This window comes from Rhynchophorus ferrugineus, unplaced genomic scaffold (genome assembly GCF_030347505.1).
Source record: "Rhynchophorus ferrugineus isolate W39M unplaced genomic scaffold, kcgeb_rfMv2 rfM6, whole genome shotgun sequence".
Lineage (NCBI taxonomy): Eukaryota > Metazoa > Arthropoda > Insecta > Coleoptera > Curculionidae > Rhynchophorus > Rhynchophorus ferrugineus.
The window spans coordinates 42,312,339-42,338,618 of record NW_027472585.1 but is presented as its reverse complement, the minus strand read 5'-3'; the positions used below and the strand labels follow the sequence as shown (position 1 = coordinate 42,338,618).

The following is a 26,280-nucleotide window of genomic DNA, read 5'->3' as shown; positions in this document are numbered from 1 at the left end:
TGTTGTCGAGCTTACTTTGAATGTCGTGTTGCTCAGACCTGGCAAGCCCCAATACTGGGTACCTGTGGCGCCAGAATTAACGCAGATCTCCCCGACTTCGTCGGTTTTACACAGATACGACGGTCCGTCCATCTTGACTACCACTATAACACATCCGGGCATGACCTGAAGCAACAAGTTGTCGATATTATAACGGATATGGCGTTTATGGACGGGTGAAACTCACCTGACCGCAGTCCTGGAGTGTCAAAGACGTGAGGCTATTTTCTTGGTCTACTCTAACCACTCCAAAGGAGAGCCCGGCCATAGAGAGGACTCCCCTGCCCGTGGAATTCACCCCTCCTCGACCGGGACGTCGTACCGATACCTATTTTCGAAACCATTCATAGAATATGTCAGTATTTGTATTACAATAGTTTTAGGAAAAAGTATTACACAATTTTAGTATTACACGGCTTTTGTTAATTTGATAAGAGATAATTCTATGTCTTGATGTTTGTGATAACAATTTTTTTATGGGGAAAAATTCTTAGGTCAAGTCACAATACTCATGATTTTTAACATAACTTACATAATATATATGAGATAAAGAAACAGCAATATATTTTCCTGGACCTACTTTATATGTTGCACTTACAGTTAAACATTCGCTGGAGCTGGCACAAGGACAAATCGCGTCGGCCCTAAGCCCTTTCGATTGGAATACTGACAGAAACTGATCGCAACTGCTCAGAGACCAGGGATTGGCCCCGTCGGCGACTAGAAGCATCCTCAGCGAGTTGAGGTTGATATCTTTGTGGTCCTTGGTGGCGAGAAGTCCCCAGTGCAGATCTCGGGATTTCACCACGGCCACGCAAGCCCTGTATTTGGTGATCATTTGCATCCAGCTGGCGGGGTTGGCTTTCATCAGGGCGTAGGGGATGTACACCACGTGCATTCCGTTCAACACGCTGGTCAAGACGGAGTGCCAAAGACCCACCTGTTAGAAATGTTATCATAGAATGAAGACAAAGCTACATATATTAGAAGGAGTATTACCTCTCGTTTAAAATCTAAAACGCACACCATGTGTTCCCCTTCGGTATAGTTGCAGGCCATGGTTAACATCCGACAATGTTGCACCATGGCAGATCTGGTAATGGTCACCCCCATAACAGAACCATCTCTGTCAGTGCTGTATTCTATGTAAGCTGGTGTGTCATCACTTAATCTACAGGAAAATTAATTTAAATTATTGATAATATAACTAATAATCAAACTATAAGGCGATAAAGTAATCCACGTTTTATCATTTAAATTAGGATTGGTAACTATCGACTGTTTAGTAATTGACTACTTTTACTATCGACTGTTTCAGTCGCTAGTTTTTTGACTATCGACTGTTTCGCGAGTATCGAGTGTTTCGACTGTTTTCAGTCGATTGTTCCCAACGCTAATTTAAATATAAAAGAGTTTATCAGGGTTGCTATTTATATTTTGAGCCTAATAACGAATAGTGATGTAGATAGGAATAGGGCAGTCATAAGGATATATGTATTTTCATTTCAAGGGCTTTTAGGTTTAACAAGTGTTTTAATATATGATATTTTAACAGATATTATAATAATATAGAGTAGTGGATTTTTATAGGCGGAATAGCCTAGCTTGTAGATTGTATAGGCTCAATACAAAAGATATCAGATTATGACATAAAAGCCAGTTAATCGAATAATAAGCAGGGCATACTAGAAGTTAAAATAACATGAGACGTGCAAATAAGCTCATTTACAAAAGAGTAATGTTCAACTTGCATAGATTTAAAATAAGAACAATAATTTTGAATAATCATTATATAAAAGAGAATAATAAAACCACAACACAGTCTTTGATTATCTATATTATTGTGTAAAGAGCTTCAACAATCCTATTAGCCTATCAATGTTTTTCAAATAAAGACCAGGTTTTTATCAATGCTTTGATGTTATTCGATACTTTCCATCAGTAAGTGTTTAACTATGAGTTTACCTTTACCAGTATCAGTAGGTGCTTGGATAATCCTTAAAACGGCGCTTCTTTCTTTCTTTGTCTTTCTATATATGATTGTTCAGTACGTGTGTATGTTATGTAATTGAATTCCTAAACGGTTGGACCGATTTTAATTAAATTTTTTGAGTGTGTTTATGCGGATTGGAGAATAGTTTAGATCCACAACCGGAATCGGTAGGTAGGCGGTAGGGGTTTGTAGTATTTGTTTTATTGTCGAAAATTTTAAATTCTTTGGCTAATTGTTATGCTATGAGTTCATTCATTTAATGAATCTCATGATTTTTATGCGTTTTCCATTGATAATTTTCGCCATGACTTTGTGGAACGTCAATTTTTGAAGACGATTTTTGAAATACGTAAAGCAAAATTATATTTGTTAAAAAATAGCAGCCTACAAATTAATTTTAAAGGATTTGCTATGCATGGAACCCAATCTTGAAGCTTCACTAATAGGCTTCACTTTTCAATGTGTGCCATTTCGATGAAGTGTGAATAAAAAATATTTTCAATGCGTTGAAAATGTCTGAATTTGTATAGAGTAAATCTACTTCAATTTGAAGAAACAGAAGGCTAAAGGCCATCGAATGCTGTGTTCGATTTCAACATCTTACTGGAATACTGGTTTACTGGTAAAAGTGGTAATTTTGACACCGAAGACAAAGAACATTCTGGACGGGCGAACAAACCCGTATCATGATGTACTTACCTAGGTTGTGGAGCCCAATCCTTGGGGGTTTTGGTCAGATGTTCAGTCACGAACCAAGTCAGCTTGGGCCAACCTTTAAATTGGATCACTTCTCCCGAAGGCGTCTTCGGCAGCCCTTTCAAACACGCCTCGGACGTTAAGGCCACCTGGCGGGGTTTCAAAAACGAACTTGATTATGTCACTGTTCGGTAATGACTCGATAATATTAAAACTAGTCTTCCAATAAAACAGCCAATGTAAGTCATTAACATTTATGATGTTAGCACGTACCAATATTTCATTATCTTAGAATTACTATAAAGTTTTCAAGAAACTGCATTTGGATAGTACCATGTTTTGCGAGCCCGAATCACTAGAGGGCCCAAGGTAAAAACATTACAGTCTTTTCTTGCTTTCTATTTTGTGTATAATTGTAAGGAAATTTGTTGTTATGATGTTATTTTTGTAGCATTTAAGCCCAATCTATTCTGTGAGTATATTCGACGTCATCTATGACGCGCGTTGGCTGTTTTATCGGAAGGACTACGTACCTGAACCGCGCAACTCCCCAGAAGGAATCCAATCTGAAGGGAACCGGCGTCGCGTCTGGTGATCGGTACTTCTATCGGGACAGGAACGATTCCCGCCTGGATGCAGCCGTAGAAGGCGCACAGGAAGTTGATGGGATCGTTGTTGGGATACACCAAAGCCACGCGGTCGCCTGACTTGAGGCTGGTGTCCCCGTTTTTGCTGAACGACTTCGTGAGCAGGGCGTAGGCTATCTTCTGAGATCTACTAAGTAACTTTCCTGGAAGATAAAACGATATGAAATATTAAAAAGAAATTGAACCAACTTAAAATACATTTTTTAGACGAAGAATAAATAAGGAACTCACTAAAAAGTAAAAAATAATAAAACTTAGATTTTTAACACAGAAAAAAGGTTTTAAAATAAAATATGTACATAATAGTCGTTGTAATAACCAAATAAAAACAAATAAAAACATTATTCCACCTATCTACTACACGTATTTTATATTCTACTATATACACACAATTTAGCTTAATATCTACTTAAATCTATTTATCTATTTACAATACTGTACGAGCAACAAATAAGATTTGTTTTCTTCCTAATTTGTGTATGTGACACAAAATTATATTATTATTTTTGTATTGTTTGGGCTGGGCACCGACTTCAAAGTAATCAGTTTGGTAGTAGTTAAAATAATATTACAAATAGAAAAATAGATTGAAGTAGGTATTAAGCTAAATTGTGTGTATATAGTAGAATATAAAATACTTGTAGTAGATAAGTTAACTAAGGTTTTTATTTATTTATTAAAACAATTATTATTATGTACAGTTTGATTATATTTTACTTTTTAGTGAGTTCCTTATTATTTATTAAATTGTTTTAATTTTCTTTCCTAGATATTTTATTTTTCTCTTTCTGGTGTTAGATATTTATTTAATAAATTACGCAGTTATTTTTATTAGGTATTACAATGTGCCTTTATGATACACAGGTGCAACCTTTATGATGAAAAATAGGAATAAAGAAACGATTATTGAAAATAAGGAACTCTTCAGGCCCCGAGGTCCGCTACTTAGCCTAGGTGATCTGATAAGTATTTTAACCAAACTAGAACAACAAAAAGGTGTTGAACTTGCCGGGAATCGAACCCGCGACCTCAGGGTATGAGCTGAACGCTCTATCCCCACATGATATGGTTAGTGCTTGAAAAGCAAACTGATCGGCTTTTACACTGAACGACTTTGGTAAGCAAACCCTTACAAAAAACTCCTCAAAAAACCCTGAAGGGTATAGTCGTCCGGTCCCCGCTTTCATCATCAGCTTAACTAAATAACTTCAAAGTATACAATTAGTTGTCTGTACGTCCCCATAATATTTAAAGAAATATCCTCTAACTTCTAACCGTTGAGAAGTTGTGTCTCCCGTCGCATCAGTTCAGCAATAACATTATAAACAAATATGTGATTCTTTTAGATAAAAAAATATGTGAAAATATTGTACATGCCATTAAAATTTGAGGGTTTCCCTTGATTTCCCCTGATTCCACCATTTGATCCTGACTTGGTTCCAATGGGGCCACCTTGGAAGTGCACTCTTTGGAATAAAACAAGAATTTTGAAAATCGGTCCACAATTGACGGAGAAATCGGTGAACATACATAAAAAATATACAGTCGAACCTAGAACCTCCTCCTTTTTTGAAGTCGGTTAATTATACGATAAGGTGATTCATTTAGGTATTAGTAACACGACGTAAAATTTCGCAGGAATGCGGGGAACACGTTCATTCTTTTGATAAAGGTTGCGTTACTAGTTTGTTGAATAGCCATTCGGTTTTTGACCCTGGTTCTGTCGTTTTTTTGCATTAATTGCGCTTGTGACCTTCGCTTTTATGCATATATATATACGAACAGTAATGTGTAGTTATGATACGGTGTACAAAGAGTTCACGCTGTTTCAGTGCATACACGTAAATTAATAGACACTCGGTATTATACCCGAGAATTAATGTTATTAAATTCCCACTAAAGTTGTGGAAAAAGTTAAATCTAACTCCGATAATAGCTTTGATTTCAACGACTTAAAACTGATTATTTGGATGTCAGTGACAAAGAACACTTTGAAGGACCACGACAGTTCGAAGACAGTGATTTCTAAGGCTCATTGGACGAAAATCTTGCTCAAACTCTTCAAGAACTAATACTACTAGCATATATTTTAATCAGCGATGTCTATTGGTGAAATAACAGTTAAACAATCTAACTCCGATATATCTCAAATGTTGGACTTAATGGACGAAAATCCAGTTCAAACTCTCCAAGTACTTTCAGACAGCTTAGCAGTTCATGAATCAACTGTCCAAAAGGAGGGGAACCACACGAAATGCCTGGAATAATCTCCAAAATTGGTAGGTAGCTACGTTAAACAGTAGGTTCAATCGAGATAAATCCTAGTAGGTAAAAGGGAGATTTTAAAATATATTTAAAAAAAAAACGAAAACTGAACGACATATTGCTGCAAAAAAGGCCAGTAATAATGTTGGAATAATTGTGAAGGAGATACTGTTGCAGTTTGAATGGGAGTATCGCCATGTTAAAAAGACGGGAAAATATTATAAAAAAACAAACAAAATATTTTGATTAATATATACCGTGTCGATTATTCTCAATAAATGCGTTTTTTATTTGAAAAATTATCAGGATAAGATATTGAAAATTTTAATGGCAATCAATTGCATAAAAAAACTGTCTTTCTATTCTTATTATTTTTCTATAGAGACATTATGACACACCTACACGATCTTAGTTATCCACCCAATACTTCGTTTGATTATCATTTGATCCAATTGATGCCAGATGGCTAACTACAGTCTATTCTATACTAGTATAAGTTATTTTGTACATACGTCATCTAAATCTGTGACGTAAAAATGTCGCAGTGTTGCCGCATCAACTCTGAGTTTTAGTTCAGCTGGGTTTTGATATACAACAAAATTCAAATCTAAATAAAATAATTGAACAAAAGTGTTATCAAATATATTTTATTTTAACATCATAGTACATCTAAAAACTACAGCTAATTCTACAGCCACAATAGTTTATATCTCCTCTTATCACGATTGCTCTCAAGAATTTTGCATACGTCTGACAACCGGACGATTTTGACAGGCTCATTTGTGTACGTGTTCGAACTAATCAGATTGTGTCTCTTTTTAACTAGAATAAAATGAGAAGGAAAATATTGTCTTATTCTAAAACTAATTTACAAATTTCAGCAAATAAATAAAATAATTGAACAAAAGTGTTATCAAATATATTTTATTTTAACATCATAGGACATCTAAAAATTACAGCTAATTATACAGCCACAATAGTTTATAGGTTAGAGTAATAATCTCTTATCACGATTGCTCTCAAGAATTTTGCATACGTCTTACAGGCTCTTTTTAAGTAGAATAAAATGTGTTTTTATAATTCAAATGCTGCCAAAGAGACAGAAAGAATTAGAATTGGTACTTAAAGAGTAAACCCAATATATGTTCAATATTTAATCTTTTCTTTATCAAAAAATTATTACTAATTCACAATGAAAATAATGAAAATTAGTTCTAAAAAATGCGAAAGAAATTCTTCTTCCTCTAACATTTTGTTTATACTATTATTTAATTTTTTGTAACTATGTATACACAGTTCGACATAAATCATAAACTATTCTGTATTAACCTTTTTGCCAATACAAGTTTGTCATCACTAACAAGTGTTTAACTATTACTTCATTTTAACATAATATAAACATACCATAGGTCATATGGTGGTTTATGTTTGAACTACGTGTTATTTCGGCACTTGACATGTTGTTAACGTCAATTGACAGAAATGATCACTTCAAAGTAATGTATCTTCTGTTAAATGATTCCTGTAGTTTTCTTTTAACGCAGTTTTGTGATTTTTTGTGACTATTTCAGGCAAAACTGGAGGAATCTTCAGTTTATTCGTTTTTATTGCTTCATCGGTTGTGTATGGACGTTGCATTCACACTCAGTCCAGATATTTTCATTATGAAAGTGGACAATTTGGTAAACTAAATATTGATGCATACATTTTTATTTGTTCATAGTTTGTTGAACATGAAAGAGCTTCTTATCACTACATAGTATAAAACAAAGTCGCCTTTTCTGTCCCTATATCCCTATGTGCGCTTAAATCTTTAAAACTACGCAACGGATTTTGATGCGGTTTTTTTCAATAGATAGAGTGATACAAGGAAGGTTTATATGTATAATACATGCATAATATACTAAGGCAACATTGCTAATTTTAGAGGTTTCTAACGTGATGTCGTAAATTAACCTATTTTTTTAGGCTTATTTAGCAATTAGCAAAAACGCTGCCTAACCCTACGAGTTAGATCAAATTAATGTACTACAGTATTATACACCATAAAAAGGTCTACAAAAAAGTCCGGGATGGTATATGTTTATCTTTTAGGGATAACCCACATTAACCATTTTTATTGTTTACTTTTTACGTGAGAAAATGGCTTATTTACGAAGCTATTTTAAGCAATACGGCATTAATCCTTATCGAATTAAGTACCTTAAATACAGTGTGCAATTAATATAGATCAATATGGTTCCTTACAGCATGTAAATTAAACAAATATTTTCGGAGATATTACAAATTTAAAATTTGCGTTTAAAAATGTGTAATGTAATAAAAATTGTATGAATTTAGATATTCCAAAGATAGCAGGAAATCTTCATAGTAAGTATAGGGGAAGAGGAATTGTTTTACTCCAAATTTAGTGCGTGCAGGCCAAGGGCAGTAATGAATGAACCAAAAATACTGGATCGATTTTAATCATGTTTTCATTGAGTGACTTAGGCATATATATTTTATGCCCGTGCAAAGTCGGAGCGGGCCGCTATGTTTTTATATACAACGTTCATATTTTTTCTGTAGTGTATTTAATTTAGTATCAGCATTGCACCCGTGCGAAGCCGGGGCGGGTCGCTAGTAGACTATATAGTTGTTCATAAACTGATGTTAAGTTCGTGATCACCGAAACCCGTGATGCTCCATGCTTTTGTAAATATAAAACGCGAACTTGCTAACATATATTTTAGTACTACATTGTTAATCATATCAACTACATCACGCTATATGTTCCATGATTAATTACAGTAAAAATTAAACAATAGCATTGTTGTTTCTTGATATGATTTTAAATCTTCTTGGAAGAGTGCTGTATCAGTATGTAAATAAGTAATGGTTAATTAATGTTTCAATCAAGATACGAACGGCATTTGTTTTTCTATCACTGATATACGAGGGACATGTTATTATTATTATCGAGAATAGACGGAATTATATAGAATTTGTACTTTCAGTATGTATATTAGGACGAAAGAGGTATAAAAAAACTATTTATAAAGAGCTAGCCATCGATGCTAAAAGAGGATATCAACAAAATATTGAATGAGATGAAGGGGTTGTTTTTTTGTGAATACTTGGTAAATGGTTAAATGCTACACTGAGCAAAGGACTTGACAAAAAAAGGCACTTACTGTGCAAGAAGGTAATCTGCTTCATGACAACGCTTGACAAAATCTACAGTGATATCACTATAGTCTTTTGATTGCAATATAAACACTACTTATTCCAATTTTAAAAACTAAATTAATATAGACAAAAGGTTGCATTATTTACTAACAATCATTGGTCTGTCTGTTAATATTAGATTGACCCTTGTATTCTGCATGGTTTTATAGCAACCTTACAATGTCAATCTGAAACGTTGATAACTATTTATTACCACCAACGTGATAAAATATTGAAAAAATTAGAAACTATTAACTATAAGTTCATTGATTTTCGATCTCAAATGACGCACAGGCCATAAAGTCTTCGGAATCATATTTCTAATGTTATAAATCCCCTAAATCTGTTGTAAACAAAGTTCACGGGATATATTCATATAAAAATACATAAATTCAATTTAAGAGGGAAACTATTGTGGAAGTTTGAGAGACTATAAAAATCTTATTTGTATAACGACCCTTGTCATCAATATAAAACCATCTGTTGTAGGGGGTGGGTAGGATTTTTAGTCTGAGGTCATATGTTAAAATTCGGTATATATATGTTTACTTAATGCCTTTCTTGGACATGTATTCGCTTCTTTTCGGAAATTTCTTTAAGAATGTTGTTATATCCAAGATCAAAGTTTTGGTGAGGTTTTGGTTACTTTTTAGAAGAGCACATATTCTAGATAGTACAATCGATCGATATTTTTATTTTGTTAGGTGCTTTAGAGAATTCACAACGATATTTCTCTCACCTTATTGCCCTACGTATTCTACTTTTCGCACAAGCTAGAAATTTAGTTAGTAGTTAGTAGGTTTTTTTTTGGTATCCGGTCTTATGCTATTAAACTTATTGGTCTACCTCGCGAGATTAAACTTAATATATATTTTATATTTATTATATTATATTTTAATGAATTTCATTAGCTTTTTTCGTGAATTTTCTCTTGTAAATTAGAAATCAAAATTTATTATTAAATTAGAAATTTAAATTTTCAAAGCCTAATAATTGTTAACCGACAACAGGTCAATTGAAAAGTCCCCGGCCTGTCAAATAGATGGCGCTACTAGAATCAAATCCATATGTTTTTTAGTTAACTTTAACTCTCAAAAGATGCGTGTATAAATTTGACAGCTGTATGAAAAGGAATTTCGCATGTTAATAAAATATTGCTTTTTGAAGGGAAAAACTACAGTTGAAGCAAAAACTTAGCTTGATGCCGAGTTTCCGGACACTGTCCCAGGAAAATCAATCATCAAGGATTAATATGCTAAGTTTAGACGTGGTGAAATGAGCACCGAAGACGGTGGACGCCCAAAAGAGGTTGTTGCCGACGAAAACATTAAAAAAAACCACAAAATGATTTTGAATGACCGTAAATTGAAATTAAATGAAATAGCAGACACTCTAAAGATATTAACTGAACGTGTACATTATATAATTCGCAAATATTTGGCTATGAGAAGGCTCCGTGCAAAGTGGATGCCGCGCGAGTTCACTTTTCACCAAAAACAACGACGTGTTGATTCAGAGTAATCAACCCGAGTTTTTGCATCAATATTTGACAATGGATGAAACATGGTTCCATCATTTTACTCCGAAGTCCAATCCACAGTCATCCGAGTGGACTGCACACGATGAACCTGCTCCAAAGACTACCTTGAAAGAGGAAGTACCATCAATAGCGACTAGTACATAGCGTTATTGGAACGTTTGAAGGACGAAATCGTCGAGAAACGGTCGCATTTGAAGAAAAAGAAGGTGCTGCTTCACCAAGACAATGAACCATGTCACAAGTCAGTGAAAACGATGGCGAAAATCCATGAATTGGGCGTCGAATTGCTTCCTCATCCACTGTATTCTCCAGATCTGGCGCCCAGCGACTATATCCTTTTCTCAGATCTCAAAAGAATGCTCGCTGGGAAGAAATTTTCGTCGAATGAAGATGTGATCGCCAAAACTGAGGTCTATTTTGAAGCAAAGGACAAATCGTACTACAAAAATGGTATGGAAAAGTCGGAGGGTCGCTATAATCAGTGTATCACCCTTGAAGGGAATTTTGTTGAATAAAAAAAACTAATTTTGCCAAAAAATGTGTTTTACTATGGTAGGCCGGGGACTTTTCAATTGACCTGTTATATCCTATAGTACTCACCATAAGTCAAAGTCGTTGATAGTTTCCCGTTCGGATCCAATACAGTGGCAACTGGTGCTTTAAAACTCGAATTGCCATAGCGCAGAATGGCCGCCTCCAAGTTCCTGGGTAATCCCGACGGGAAGCTGAGTTGTTCCCCAATGGCCGGCGACATACAGCTACCTTCCGGCTTGGGAGCGAGCGGATCTTTGGGATTCGCCGCCAGTTCTAACTCGATGTCATCGTCCTCGTAAAATTCGCGAAGAGGACGACGTTTCGGCCTCTTCAGGGTGTTGAGTAGTTGTTGAATCTTTGCGGAAACCTGGTGGACGAAAATCGAATATTAACTGAAGCCGTACTCGATGTATTTGGTGTTAATTACCTTCCATCGACCTGTGCCGGTGCCCATGGTGCCATCTTCAGATGCCGATGATGTATAGCGGTTGACCCTGTCAGCACCAGTTCTTCGGCCACCTTGAGCTGTATTGTTGGTGACATCAGGTGGTTGTGAATCTGAAAATGCCATAAATTTGTCAAAAATTGAATTTATTATAGAACATGTATATTTTAGACCATAGAAGTACTCGTTTATATACAGGGGATTGACGTTAGATCAAGGAATTACATTGAAACACAATCGTATCTTAAAGCCACTTATCATTTACTTCAGTTATGACATAGATATGAATATTAAAAAAATATTAATTTAAAAAAAAAATTTTAAAGAATTTTTTATCTAATAATATAATATCTCTAGAAAGCTTTGTCCTCAAAGTCTCAATTTAACTCAAAGATGCTGAAACATCGACAATAAACTGTGGCTGAAGAATGCTAGGAAAACACAAGAATATTACAACATGTATCTCACATATAGTCTAGTTGTGTACGTAAGTTTTTTGTACATACGTCATCAAGATGTTTAATGTATTTCTAGTCGCAATTTGTAAATTCGTTTGAGAATCAGGCAATATTTTCCTTCTCATTTTATTCTAGTTAAAAAGAGACACAATGCTGTCTGATTAGTTCGAACTCTAACCTATAAATTATTGCGGCTGTATAATTAACTGTAGTTTTTAGATGTACTATAATGTTAAAATACACTATATTTGATAACATTTTTGTTCAATAATTTTATTTAGATTAGAATTTTGTTGTATGTCAAAGCCAAACTGAACTAAAACTCAAAGTTGATGCGGCAACATTGCGACGTTTTGACGTCACAAATTTAGATGACGTATGTACAAAATAACTTTGAATAGACTATACAAACAATATCTATAAGTGGGATAAAGATGGAGTCATTTGTGTCACTGGTGTTCCGTAGAAAAGAATATTTGAAAGAAGTGCAAGTCTAATAATTAATCTTAAGATAAAATGGGTAATAGTGATCTATAGTGAATGAACTATAGTCTATCAAAAGTAGCAATGAACTGAGGTCATCAAGATGTATAGTATATTGCCTCTTGCAATTTGTAAATTCGTTTTAATACCAGATGATATTTTCCATCTCATTTTATTCCAGTTAAAAATACAATGCTGTCTGATACGTTCGAACATGTAACCGAATCGACCTGCAAAAGTCGTTGGGTTGTCAAATGTCTGCAAAATTCTTTCAAGCAGTAAGTGTGATAAGAGGTTATAAACTGGCAAACGTTGTTTTGGCGCTTTGTTTATTTTTATAAATGTATGATTTGTGATTACTCTAAAAATAGTATAAATATAACCCAAAAAGAGATCCAGTGCAACTTCCACATCTTGCTTTTAAAATAATACAATTTTTAATATAATAAAACTAAGGGACACTTGAAATAAATGTATGTACGGACACAGGTATTTCAAAATAGAACATTAGGCCACCCTTGACAAGACGCTAATAAAGGGTAAACACACAAAAGTAAATAACTAAAAAAATGAAAAGCTAAAATAATATTTAACATTAAGTTTTGTAAATCATAATATTTTTTAATAATTCATTATAGATATATTGTTCTTTTTGCTAGAAACAGGAATCCAACAAAAAGATCCCAACAAGTGGATGTACAGGGAAATTTCGATAGGTGCTATCTATATAGTACCAATCGAATTTTTTTAAATAAAATTTTATTAACCTAGACAAATATATTTACGCAAAAGTTACATTTTAGTTGATTGAATGATGTTGACTTGATTGAATAAACATATCCTTTTAAAGGTCTTGGTAAAAAGCAATAAAATAATATGGCGTTTATGTAACAATCTAAATTGAGTTTGTGGTAAGAACGGTTCGCAGAATAGCGTTAAGTCGCCATATGCTCCATTGTTACAGTTCGCAAAAATGGAATTTCTGGTCACAAAATGGCAGGAAACCCAACCATTCCTCAAAGAACGGCAAGGAACATTATTTAACAATTACAGAAAGAGATGAGCGTGCTTTTCGTGTTATTATTAAGCAGGATCATCGAGATGCCTCGAGGAAATAACTGTAAAACCGTCACATGCGATTGCAAAATGTGTTTCAAAGGATGTCGATTGAGAAGAGCAAGAAAAGTTGATTATGGATTCCATAAAGTAAGTCGTTAAAAACAGTTATTGTACTAATTTTTCAGAACAGCAAAAGAAAACCACTAGTTTTTTTTAATTAAACCGATTTATATTATATTGATATTATTTGTTCTGCCGCGACCAACGAAGACAGTTTGAAAAAAAAAGCGAGTAACAATTATAACAAATATAGGGATGAATATATTATATAAACCTTCCAATAAAACAGTCAATGCACGTCATAGATGACGAATATACTGCTGAATAAAGGCCGTTTATAAAAAAGTAACATTAATTTTAAACTTTTTCCTTCTCATTTTACCCTAGTTAAGTCACCATGTAACCGAATCGGTCTATAAAATTCGATTTGTCTTGGTACTGATCGAACCTGTTGTCAAATACGTACAAACATTAGTGATAATAATTAGAGGCCATACATTTTGATGACGTGCATTGGCTTGTTGGATAGATTATATGTCCTAACAAAGAGGTGGATATCTTCCTTTCATTGAACACATATCCATAATGTATTCAATAATTAAAGGAAATAACCGCACGATAATGCTTGACAAGAGAAGATCTAAAAAAATAAAAAATATTTTATACAAAATATTGAAATTCGAACGAAAGGTTCTTACACTAGAGTGCACCCACCAAATTTGGTGCCTTTTAATTATAACTTGGTATTGCTGATGACCTGGCGTAAGATGGCATGATAGATATATGAGAAAAGGTTGAATATATAACTGAAATGCTGAAGATATATGGTCATGGAGATGACAATCATTTACAGTAAAATGATGGAAATTATTTTGGTCGACTCTAACTTGTACCAATTCTTTTCAATATAGGAAGTAAATTATAGTGGGACCTATATACCCAATGGCCACTCGTGGCAAGATAATAATAAAAATAGTTTTATGACAACAAAAGTTGATGGAAAAAGGTAAATGTTGGAATAACAATTGATTACGTTTTATTAGTCATAACATTTATTAATAATTAATTGCAGCTATATTGTACTTTGGGCTGGAAACAGGAATGGTTAATAACAAATAACTAATTAATAACTAATAAGTAGTTAATAAGTTATAACTTAATAATTTAAATAGTAAGGTGTTATATTTTCCATCTGGGTGTATGTTTATATGACGAGTTTCAAATTGTTCCCTCACGATGCGACTTTTTAGGGTAGATGTTTTGCATTTTTTCTTCATAAAATTCGTCGTTTAGAGAGAAACTACACATAGGTTTCTAAGAAAACTACATCTTTTACCAGGACAGAGTACTTATCACAAGGATGCGTTGATGATAGGAAAACTGTGAGATCTAGAGTACGATTTATTCGGCCATCGCCCCTATTCTCCTGATTTGGCATCGTCAGACCTCCATCTGTTCTCGAATTTGAAGGCGTTTATTTCTGGGGAGCCGTAGATGAATATTTTGACAGCTTTCTAAACTGTCACTTCCGGAAAGCGACCGATATTGAAGAAACGCTAAATCAAGTGTGTTGAAGTCACTGAACAATTACATTTCTTAACTGAAATGAATTAGCGAGAAATTATAAGAAATAATTCGTGGATCTAACAGAAATCCTAAACAATGTTGCGAATTTTTCTTCTCGCGAATTCTTGAGACCAAAACCGGTCGTAAAAACGCAAAACAGCATAACACACATCGCAATTATACTGAGAAATTCGTATGCCACTCCCTCGTAGCATAATCCAACGATTGGATAAATGAATTTTTACAAAAGCGCCGGTTACGTAACAGCTTTTACATGCCCGTGGCTTGATACGTTGTCTTATTTGCAAACCGTTTTGTCGACAATCGACAATACCGAATTTATTCACAACTCATGCCTGAATAAAACATGACCTCACATGCTTTCACTTTTATCAATTATAACATGACCATTGTTAGAGATTTTTTTCTCATTAGACAAAATATGTTACAAGTTGGGTCAGTGTATTGTTGTGTCTTATATAAAACATCTGAATAACTTTTACCATATTAATTTTTGGTTACATGGTGAATAGTGCAAGAATGTTGAAAGAGCTTCTTCTATATTCAAGCAACTGTACTGGTTAGTTGGAAAATACTCTCAACTTGGTCTAAAATCAAAGAAATTGTAGCTAATTAAAAAATGGGACTATTATGGACATAATTCACAATAGATAGTAAAAGTTTATTTGACAAAAATTACTTGTTTGTATACAGAACAATAAACATGAATAATACTATCATCCTATGTACAAGTACCTTCGGTAAAATGAGATTTTTACCATTTTTTTGGATATTTCAGAATCTTTAAAAAATAGTAAAAATCTAATTTCTGTTATAGGTTTACTTTGACAGGTTAGATCTCAGAAATAATCCTTTTGAGGGTATATTTTTGAAGGGTTAAGCTTTGAAATCGTTTCTTTATTCTTCTAGACTACAATATCTCCTTAAGAAATACAACGAGTAAGTTTACGAAAGACGTATTTAATTCTGTTCAACAAAAAAACATTGAATGTTTTCTTCTCATCATAAGTTAATTTTTAATTATGTTAGAAACACAGAAAAAACGAATAATGAATGGTGTTGTGAACAAAACTAGTACAAAGTTCTCGAAAGACCGATTGGATCAAATCCCAGAACAATTAAGTTAATAACTCTGTTATCTAAAAACCATATAAAATATATCGCCGTGCTAATTACATCATTATGTTTTGTAAAATAAATATAATAGTAATGAAAATATGTATTATCTAAGTAAAATGGTATCAAACTAAATGTATTATTTGATAAATGATACAGCTGTAGTGTCAGAGTGCATACGTAATGTAGTACATATATATTCTGATCTACTTTTATTTATCTTTGAGCAATTTACATAATTGTACGTAGAACTTGTTTCTTTTCTAAGATGTCAAATAGTCTCAATAGACGCTTTTATAAATTTAATTTAATGAATCAATAAGCGATGTACTGATGACTTTCGTTTATTTCGTTGATTTCGTGACTTATTTCGTATATTAAGAATACATTTTCTGCTTCATTCAATATAATTAAAATCACACTTTTTAAAATTTCAAAGTCTGGACCTATAGTTTAACGTGGGCTCCGAACCCCGGTCCTCGGTATTAAGCCTACCGACTGGCGAGTGACCAACTTAGAAATAATCCTAGAAGATATCCAGTCTTACCCAGCCTGGTTACTGGCGTGACTGGGATCATTTTCCCTGTCGGATTTTGCACTCTTGCCTAGGATAATCAAAAATATAAATTTACGACCATGCCCCAGCTGGATTCGAACCCGCGACTATCGCAACAGTAGGAGGACCGTCCTGTCGCCTTTACCATTGCGCCAACCAAGCCTTCAAAATAACCTTTTGTATTATATAGTAATGCAGGTGTGTTATGTTTACTATGTGTTCTTTCTTGCTTCATTCTACATTCTACAAGTCTCGGTTTATTAATTCATAAAATATATAAAATACTGAAAAAAAAATTTAATGTTGATACTGATATTTAATGTTCTAAACTCTACATATGTCCAGTAATCAGATCAGGTGGTGTTAAACGTTTTAGTCTACGCACTTCACTATCACGTCGCATATTTAGCTGATTAGCGAGTACATTGGGATGCACTGATACTCTTTCGAAGTACTTCACACAAACACGTTGGATTACACTCGTTATAGGTTCTAGAGGAATATCGCGTTGTATCACTTTATTTGAAATATAGTACGGAGCATCAACAATGGCACGCAACACCTTATTTTGGAACCGTTGAATGATGGATATATTAGATTTGCTAGCGGTACCCCATAGTTGAATTCCATATGTCCAAATGGGCTTGAGTATAGACTCATACAGCAATACCTTGTTATCTAATGATAACTTGGATTTGCGCCCAATGAGCCAATACATTTGATATAATTTTAGTCCTAGTTGTTTCCGTTTAGAGAGTATGTGCTTCTTCCAGGTTAGGCGTCGATCTAAATGCATACCAAGATATTTAACATGCTCTGCTTGGGGGAGTTGACGATGATTGATATTTACTGGTGGACATGTTCTTCTACGCAGGGTAAACGTTATATGCGTGGATTTTGATTCATTGGCTTTAATGCGCCATGTCTTCAACCATAATTGTATTTGCTCCAGGTGGGTTTGTAGGTTTATTGATGCTGTGACTGAATCCTCATGGGATGCTAAGATTGCTGTATCGTCTGTATATGTTGCCACAGTAGTTATTTTTGTGGTGGGCAGATCAGCCGTATGCAGAAGATACAGTACTGGACCCAGTACACTACCTTGCGGAACTCCTGAATATATGGGATTTAATTCGGTATGTTCATCGCCTTGATTTACAATAAAATGTCTGTCAGTGAGATACGATTTTAGTAGCTGATAGTCCGGATGAGGGAGAAGTTTCTTTAGTTTAACCTGCAAGCCCGTATGCCATACTTTGTCAAAAGCCTGAGATATGTCTAGGAAAGCAGCCGAACAATATCTTTTGGCATTTAGGTCAGCGTTTATTTGGTTTACAAGTCTATGCACTTGTTCTATAGTCCCATGCTTATTGCGAAAGCCAAACTGATGTTCTGGAATAATTTTTCTTTTTTCTATTATATAGTTTAGTTTTTTTATGTATAATTTCTCGAAAACTTTCGAGATTATTGGTAATAAACTATAGGTCTAGGTCGTAGGAGGTCACATCTTCTGGTATTTTTCCTGGTTTAAGATTGGAATTAACAGCTTAGTTATTGATTTACTGGGACTGGCTCAAAATGTGACGGTGACTGAATGAAGCTTCAATGCTGACAATATCAAGACAAGGTGACCAGAGTGGAAACAATTAAAGCTGTGTATATAATTAATATAGAATAATTGTAGAAAATCGTATTGTAAAGAGTACGAGATAAATACAAAAATTATGGCAAAATATCGACTAACAAAAATATCGATATATCGATATACCGGGCAAAAAAAATCAACGTAAACATATATCGATATATCAGTCAAAAATCGTTTACGATTGCGCCAACCTGCAGTTCTCTAAACCTCTCGCTACTTCGTGCTATTTAGCGTTAACGGTTGCATACGTGCGCTTTTTATAAATACGGATTACACAACGAATTTTACATATACCTGCTGGGCGCGAATGTTGTCTCGAGAATATTTGCGAATACACCGACAATACCGAATTTATTTACGGCCTCCGTTGCTTTAGTCCTTTATTGCCGGGTCGTTAAGCGAATGACGAAACAGACGTTTTTATGACGTCATTAATTTTAAAACCCCGGCGGTTTAAATCGGGATGGTATTGCTTCAGGACCAGCGCGTCCGAATAGTGAGGCGGAAAAAATTATTTGCCTACTAAATTAAAACATTGTTACAAATGAGATTTTCAGGTGGCCGATTATATAAAATGAATAGTTTTGGTCGTCTATGATTATTTTCACTTGGTATTAGAGGTTGCAGGTCAAGCTATCAAATAAATGATGTTTTGGGAATGAATAGAAGTTTAAAATATAGTCTATTCAAAGTTTTTTTGAACATACTTCATCAAGCCTGTCGCAATTTGTAAATTCGTTTTAGAAACAGACAATATTTTCCTTCTCATTTTATTCTAGTTAAAAAGAGACATAATGCTGTCTGATTAGTTCGAACACGTAAACGAATGAGCCTGTCAAAGTCGTCCGGTTGTCAGACATATGAAAAATTCTTGAAAGCAATAGTGATAAGAGGTTATAATTTTACTTATAAACTATTGTGGATGTATAATTAACTATAGTTTTTGGATGTACTATAATGTTAACATAAATTATGTTTGATAACATTTTTGTTCAATTATTGTATTTACACGTGGACAAAGGGGCAATAAGTATTATTACATAATTTCAGTTATATAATAAAACTATCCTGACATGTAGTAGATCACTTCAGTAAGTGATCTACTGTGACGTTTTGATGATACAAATTTAAATGACGTATGTACAAAGTACCTTTAAACAGATTATATGTTAGATGATAGAACGTATTTTAATCAATCGTGAAATTTTACTAAATATGACGATTTTGCCAACAAACAAAAGTAAGCGGAATTTAAATAAAAATTGGGTAAGGTCTAGGTAAAAAATTATAGTTTACCTTTAACTCGAGTAATAATTGTAGATAGGAAAATTATTATAAATGTAACTACAGTAAAATATCTACAAGTAGAGTAATAAAAGTAACTAGAGAGGTAGATTGAGTAAATAAGAATGAATAAAATAGAGATAAGAAGAAATAAGGATCCAAAAAGAATCAAGAATAACCAGTACGTATCTATTCACTTGAAATTATTTTAAAAGCTTCTTCAGAAACGGCGATGGAGTAGCTTCAAGGGGCAATTCAATCTTTCAGTGTTATTAAACTTTTGCATGTATATTGATCAACGATATCTATTGGTGAAAATATAAAATATTAATGTAAACAACCTAACCTAACCTAACAGTCAAATTAGATACTTTTGACATTCATTTATATAAATTGACAGTTTCCATTTACTATAATTGGCTTATTCAGTGTGAATAGACGTTAATCATGGAAGACTCTAAATTACATTTTGATATTCATGATTTTTGTTGTTGAAAAAAAAAATGTCGGTGAAGCTGATTAAACAGTTTTAGAAACTTACGGTAATACTGTTCCGTCAAGTCTCAATTGTTGGGTTTGGTTTAAATTATTCCAAGTGGTGATGTTGTTGTCAATAACAAAGAAAGACCGAAGATGCTTTAAAAAGTTCGAATACAATGAGTTCTAAGATTTATTGGATGACAACACAGCTTGGCAATTGATGGATAGACTCTTTCGCTTGCCGAGCAAAACAGAAATCTTTTCTGTGGCGTAATGTGACTGACGATAAAATATCTGCTACAACAATCCCAAACGTAAAGAGTCATGGGTTAGTCTAGGGCCGCATCAGCATGGAAGAAGAGTATTCATGGCCATAAAGTCTTGTTGTTTATATATCGGAATCAGCAAGATAAAGTGTATTATGAGCTACTAAAAGCTTTTTATTCAGTTATTGTGGATGTTGATTGAAGTGAATTTAACAAATTGGTTTGTCATAGGGTTTTGAAATGCTGAAGAAATACGAAAATGGATCGATACGAAATGATGAAAACTATTTTGATACATAATGATAATATAGCTATTTTTCTGAATAATAGCCTCTCCTATAACCTTTTTTAAAGTCGGAACATAATCAGAATACAGTAGAGAAAGAAGGTACGTGGAATGTAACAACAATGTTGGTGATTAAACATGTGAAAAAAAACACAGGAAAAATAATAAAAGGTCGATATTGTTAAGCTGAAGACAGAAGAAGGAACTGATGACATAAGAAAGAAAGTTAAAGACAGAGATAGAGGGATTTCGGTTTCTTAAATGTCGAACCATTTATTCATTCAATGTTATACGAGGGTCACTCTTTATATTTCGAAAATTGGCAACACTGTTGTCATGTGAGTCCATCTGACGGTTCCATCGTAAAGTTTGACATTTTTGACGATATACGTACTCAGAACATTTTGTCGCACCGACACTATTTGTTTATTTTATATTTAGTTCAAAGTTTCGTCTCGGCAAAAAATGGAACTGAATCGTGAACATTTTCGTGCGATGATTTTTTACGATTTTCGACGTGGATTATCACAACAAGAGTGCATCAATCAACTTAATTTGACTTTTGGCGATGAAGTTCCATCAAAAACCACTGTGTATCGCTGGTTTAGTGAATTCAATCGTGGTCGTAGTTCGCCGTCTGACGAGTTTCGTGAAGGTCGTCCAAAATCGGCTGTTGTGCCAGAAAGCATCGATGCTGTGTGCGAAATGATTAAGCAAGATCGTCATGTCACCTATTGTGAGATTGAGGCATCTCTAAGCATTAGTTCCACCAGCATATGTGCGATTTTCCATGAACATTTAGCTGTGCGAAAGTTGTGTTCGTGTTGGATCCCACACAATTTAACAATCGCTCAAAAAAAGGCTCGTGTCGATTGGTGCAAAGAAATGATTAAGAAATTCAATCGCGGTTCCTCGAAAGACGTTTATAAAATCGTGACAGGTGCCGAATCATGGATATATTCCTATGAGCCCGAAAGTAGGCAGCAGTCGACCGTATGGGTGTTCCAATATGAACCAAATCCAACAAAATTCGCGCATGAAGCACTACAAAGAAAATGGTGGCCTGTTTCTTCGGGAAAATTGGTCATATTGCAACAGTGCCTCTAGAGGATCAAAGAACAGTAAATTCTGATTGGTACACAACCATTTGTTTGCCAGAAGTCTTCGGTGAAATAAAAAAAACAAACAAGAGACGCCAGATTGTTCTTCATCATGACAATGCGAGCACTCAAAACATCGAACTGATGGGTCATCCGCCATACAGCTCTGATTTGACACCCAATGACTTCTTTTTGTTCCCATTCGTGAAGAATAGACTGCGTGGTCAACGATTTTCATCGCCCGAAGAAGCTATTGAAGCGTTCAAAAATCATATTTTTTTTAAAAAACTTTGAAAAACAATAAAAATATATTCGCAGCTTAACTATTTGTTTTTTTCCTATTCCCGAAATATAAATAGTGACCCTCGTATTTAAAAAAAAAATGTTTATAACAAAAGAACTACTTACATGGTCGAAAGTTTTGCAAGACATCGCTGATATCGGTGATCTCCTGCTGGCTGCGGCCCCGCTGATCGCTCCACAGGGGCGGCGGTGCTCTGGGTCTCCTCTGCAGCGGAGGCGGCGATCCCGCGCTCGATGTGTCGCTCGGTGGCGGTGGAGGGAAGGCGTGGGGTCCGCGTTCGCCCCCGCTACCGCCCCTCATGACGGCCTTTTCGCGTTCGGGGGTGCTCTCCACTGTCGGGGCCTCCTCATTGGCTATGCTGTCCTCGTCCGACGACGATTCTGCAACACGGAAGGAACAGCTGATTCGGTCTGTTCGAAAATATAGCGCGGCATACGACCGGCGTCGCTCCGAGCCGGCGCGGGTTCAGGGTACGTTCGTTCGTGTGTCGATTTGCTCGGAACTGGTTTCGAAACTTTTACTGGTAAGCTGGACGGTTCGAAAGAAGAGAGAAAAAAACGACGACAACGAGGAGTAGTCAGAAAAGAACGGTCGGCGAGGTACGAGATTTGGAGTGCGATAAATTGCGATGCATAGAAACTCATTTTTTAAATATATTTTTCATTTAAATACTAATGCATTTCGATCGACGTTTGACATGGAAACAACATATAGTTATAAAACGCAAACAGCTTGGGCTGAAACTAAACCAAATGTATTGGCTGATAGGGCATAAATCTAAATTATTATTTGATAATAAGGTTTTGCTGTATAAGTCAATACTTAAGCCCATTTGGACCTATGGTATTGAACTGTGGGGTACTACTAGCAAATCTAACATAGATATCCTCCAGAGGTTCCAGAATAAAGTGTTGCGAGTCATCATCGATGCCCCATATTAACCAACCAACAACCCATCCAACAAACTGATTCAGCGTGATATCCCCATAGAACCCATAACGAGTGTGATTCGGAGTGTTAGTGCGAAGTACTCTGAAAGACTATTAGTTCATCCCAATGCATTTGCCAAACAGTTAAACTGCAAACTGCCATACGAACTGATTAATAGACACATAGAGTGAGATTTAATAATCTCTAGAATAAGCTAGAATAGTTTCTAGAATAAGATTTAGATTAGACTTACTGAAGTGCTCTACTACATGTCAGGACAGTTATATTATATAACTGAAATCATTGTGGGCGTTCTAGGAGATTAATTAAAGCTTTTTGAGGGATGTCATACACTGTTACGAAACATAGGATTTAACTTTACTTTACACTATAAAGTTAACCCACTAAGAGGTCTAACGGAACATCCTAACATTGCTTTTAAAATAACATAATTTTTAAAAGCATATACTAAAATAATTTGTGCAGACAAAAAATAAAAATCGGACAATATTTTCCTTCTCATTTTATTCTAGTTAAAAAGAGACACAATGCTGACTGATTAGTTCGAACACGTAAAAGAATGAGCCTGTTAAAGTCGTTCGGTTGTCAGACTTATGGAAAATTATTGAAAGCAATAATGTTAAGAGGTTATAACTCTAATCTATAAAATATTGTGGCTGTATAATTAACTGTAGTTTTTAAATGCACTGTAACGTTAAACTATATTATATTTGATAACATTTTTGTTCAATTATTTTATGTTATTTAGATTAGAATTTTATTGTATGTCAAAGCAAAACTAATATGACCTAATATAATGGTAATAATTTATTAGGTTATATCATATGAATCTTATTATATAACTTCTAATAGTATAAACTCGTTGACCCTGGTGAGGCTTGGTTGCTGTGCTTCGGCACTGGTGACTCATTTGAAGCGATCGTCTTTGGTCATCTTGTTTCGTTTGATGTGTTTTTTTTGTTCGCCAATTTTCGGACAAAAGCCTACGATAACTGGGCAACAGTAGGTAGTTTTTTTCAGTAGCAGCAGTTAAGTTAGTTTTAAGTTTTGAAGTAATATTCACTAGTCCCTTGGAAAATGGAAAAGAGAGCGGAAATCAAAAAAAAAACCAAGACCAGTTCTCATTCATTGAAAATTTAAAAAAAAATTGAGATTAATGTTATTTTCTTTATATGTCCTGTCCTTTTGATAATCTGCCAATTTTAATAGAATAATAAATAAATAATTTTAATATACTTTGTTGAAAATAGTTCAGGACAGTGTCTAGAAGCGAGCAATTTTAAGGGATAAGAAGAAGAAGTTATCTTTGCCAGAAAAATAGGCTTCTAACCAAAAGACGTTCTGAAAAACTCGTATAGCATAACATAACCATCTAACACATCTCTTATATTTCGGGAATTGTGTTCATAGACAGTTATTTATCAATTAATATAAAGTTGAATTTCATGAAACGTTACGTGATGATTTTGCAGTATTAGTCCAAGCACAATAACACTGTTTACTGCAACAACAACCACCAATCTGGGACGACTTTCACGATATTTATCCTTAAGACAACTGAGGCCGCAGAAATTAAATCCGCCAAGTCACCGATAGATAATTGTTCTTAATGATGTTCAATCAACAAAACCCGACAAATTAAACGCATAAATAGACTGCAACCCTCGTACATATATTTATCATAATTTATAGTTACATCTGTAGTTTCTTTTACCTGTCAGTCTCATAGGTTGTCAAACTTATTAAATTGTTTAGCAACATTTATATAGAATGTTGTCGAGTTTTTTCACTATGAAAGTAGAAAAATATAGCCTGAAAACATCTCGATTTTTTTAAATATAAACAATACGATGATATTAATAAAACGTTTTATTTTTTGAATAAATATATCTCTAAATATATTACGGAAACATTTATTACTATGGAAAAACTAATTAAGCACAATCCCGGAATATAAAAGGCAACCCTCGTTGCTAAGTGCTCTAATATATTTTTAATTAACTACTGATATATAAAATGTATAAATACATGGATGGCGTCTTTGATTTCCTAAAAATAATATTCGTTAAATATTGGATTTAATTTGTTTGAAGGTCAAAAATCTGGGATATAATCAACGAGTGTACAAAAGTCACAATTTACAAATTTTAGACGTTATATTGATAAACATTGCTAATAAATTATTACTGTAAATTATCTATTTATTAATCTATATATTTTTGATTAGAGCTTGTTAATTGGAACTGATTATATCCAACTATCAGTTACGGTTGATTAAGCTTTCTGTGTATATAATTCGAACCATCATAATCTATTAAACTGAAACAATAGCTCAGAGATAATGCACAAAACAATTAAGATATAACAATTAAAAAAAAATCATTGGTTTTCTACATCATCAAGTGAAAGGGTTTCACAGAAAATGGGTAAGTCACATAGCAAAAATATTACGAATTATGTATGGTTAATGTAAGCTCGATAAAAACGGTATTGTGTAAAATCGGTTTCAAGAGGTTTGTTTTTATTTATTTATTCCGATATTATACTAATGTATATATTCTTGATATCGATTAAGATTACTTTTACATAAATATAAGAACTTATAATGAGATGTAAACAAAACAACAAGTTGAATATATGATAAAATGCAATTCTATTTACATGTCCCTGTTGTCAAAAGGAACTGTTACTGATAATAGACACCGTTAATTTACGGTACCTCTTGTGCGTTCGAAAACCTACTGAATATCAATTTGAATCCGTTTGTACGCGTCCTTCACGGTCAGCTAAAGGTCGAGAGGATGTACGTACACCTAAAATTATTTAGAATTGCAAATCAGGCTGAAAAGGAACTTTCACAGAAGTGGCGATTTAAATATTTCCATAATAATATATCCATTAATTTTATAGAGATGAAAAAATATTAATCATATATGATAGTGAAAGAAGATTACTAAATCATACTAACGTGGAAGCAATACAACTACTGGACAACGCGCGGGATATCAAAAGATTGAAGCGAACAAACCATACGAACTTAAATAAAGTGTATACCTTTAGTGTAAACTATAGCTTAAGTTATTATAATTTTATAATATATGAATACATATTGATGTATTTATCTCGCACTGGTCTTGTGAATTAATCCAAGTACAAATGAAATGTAGTAATAAATTAATTTATAATTAAGATTGTACTAAGAATATCTAATAAAGATGTTATCAAAAAAATTAAAATTAATAGACATAACAATTTCATATAAATCATAATAAGTAAAGC

At 34.0% G+C, this 26,280-nt stretch overlaps 1 protein-coding gene across 7 annotated transcripts in view; it reads right to left on the bottom strand.

Moving 5' to 3' along the window:
- DIP2 (disco-interacting protein 2) overlaps window positions 1–26,280 on the bottom strand; it is a 437,652-nt gene that overhangs the window by 10,225 nt on the left and 401,147 nt on the right. For all 7 annotated transcript variants that reach the window (XM_076406731.1, XM_076406732.1, XM_076406733.1 and 4 more), the window contains 9 exons: window positions 22,155–22,430; window positions 11,349–11,479; window positions 10,988–11,288; window positions 3,262–3,518; window positions 2,732–2,877; window positions 1,039–1,210; window positions 638–979; window positions 227–367; window positions 16–165 (listed from right to left, as the gene is read on the bottom strand). In XM_076406731.1, coding sequence (XP_076262846.1) covers window positions 16–165; window positions 227–367; window positions 638–979; window positions 1,039–1,210; window positions 2,732–2,877; window positions 3,262–3,518; window positions 10,988–11,288; window positions 11,349–11,479; window positions 22,155–22,430 — 1,916 coding nt within the window. The remainder of the gene's footprint in view (window positions 1–15; window positions 166–226; window positions 368–637; window positions 980–1,038; window positions 1,211–2,731; window positions 2,878–3,261; window positions 3,519–10,987; window positions 11,289–11,348; window positions 11,480–22,154; window positions 22,431–26,280) is intronic.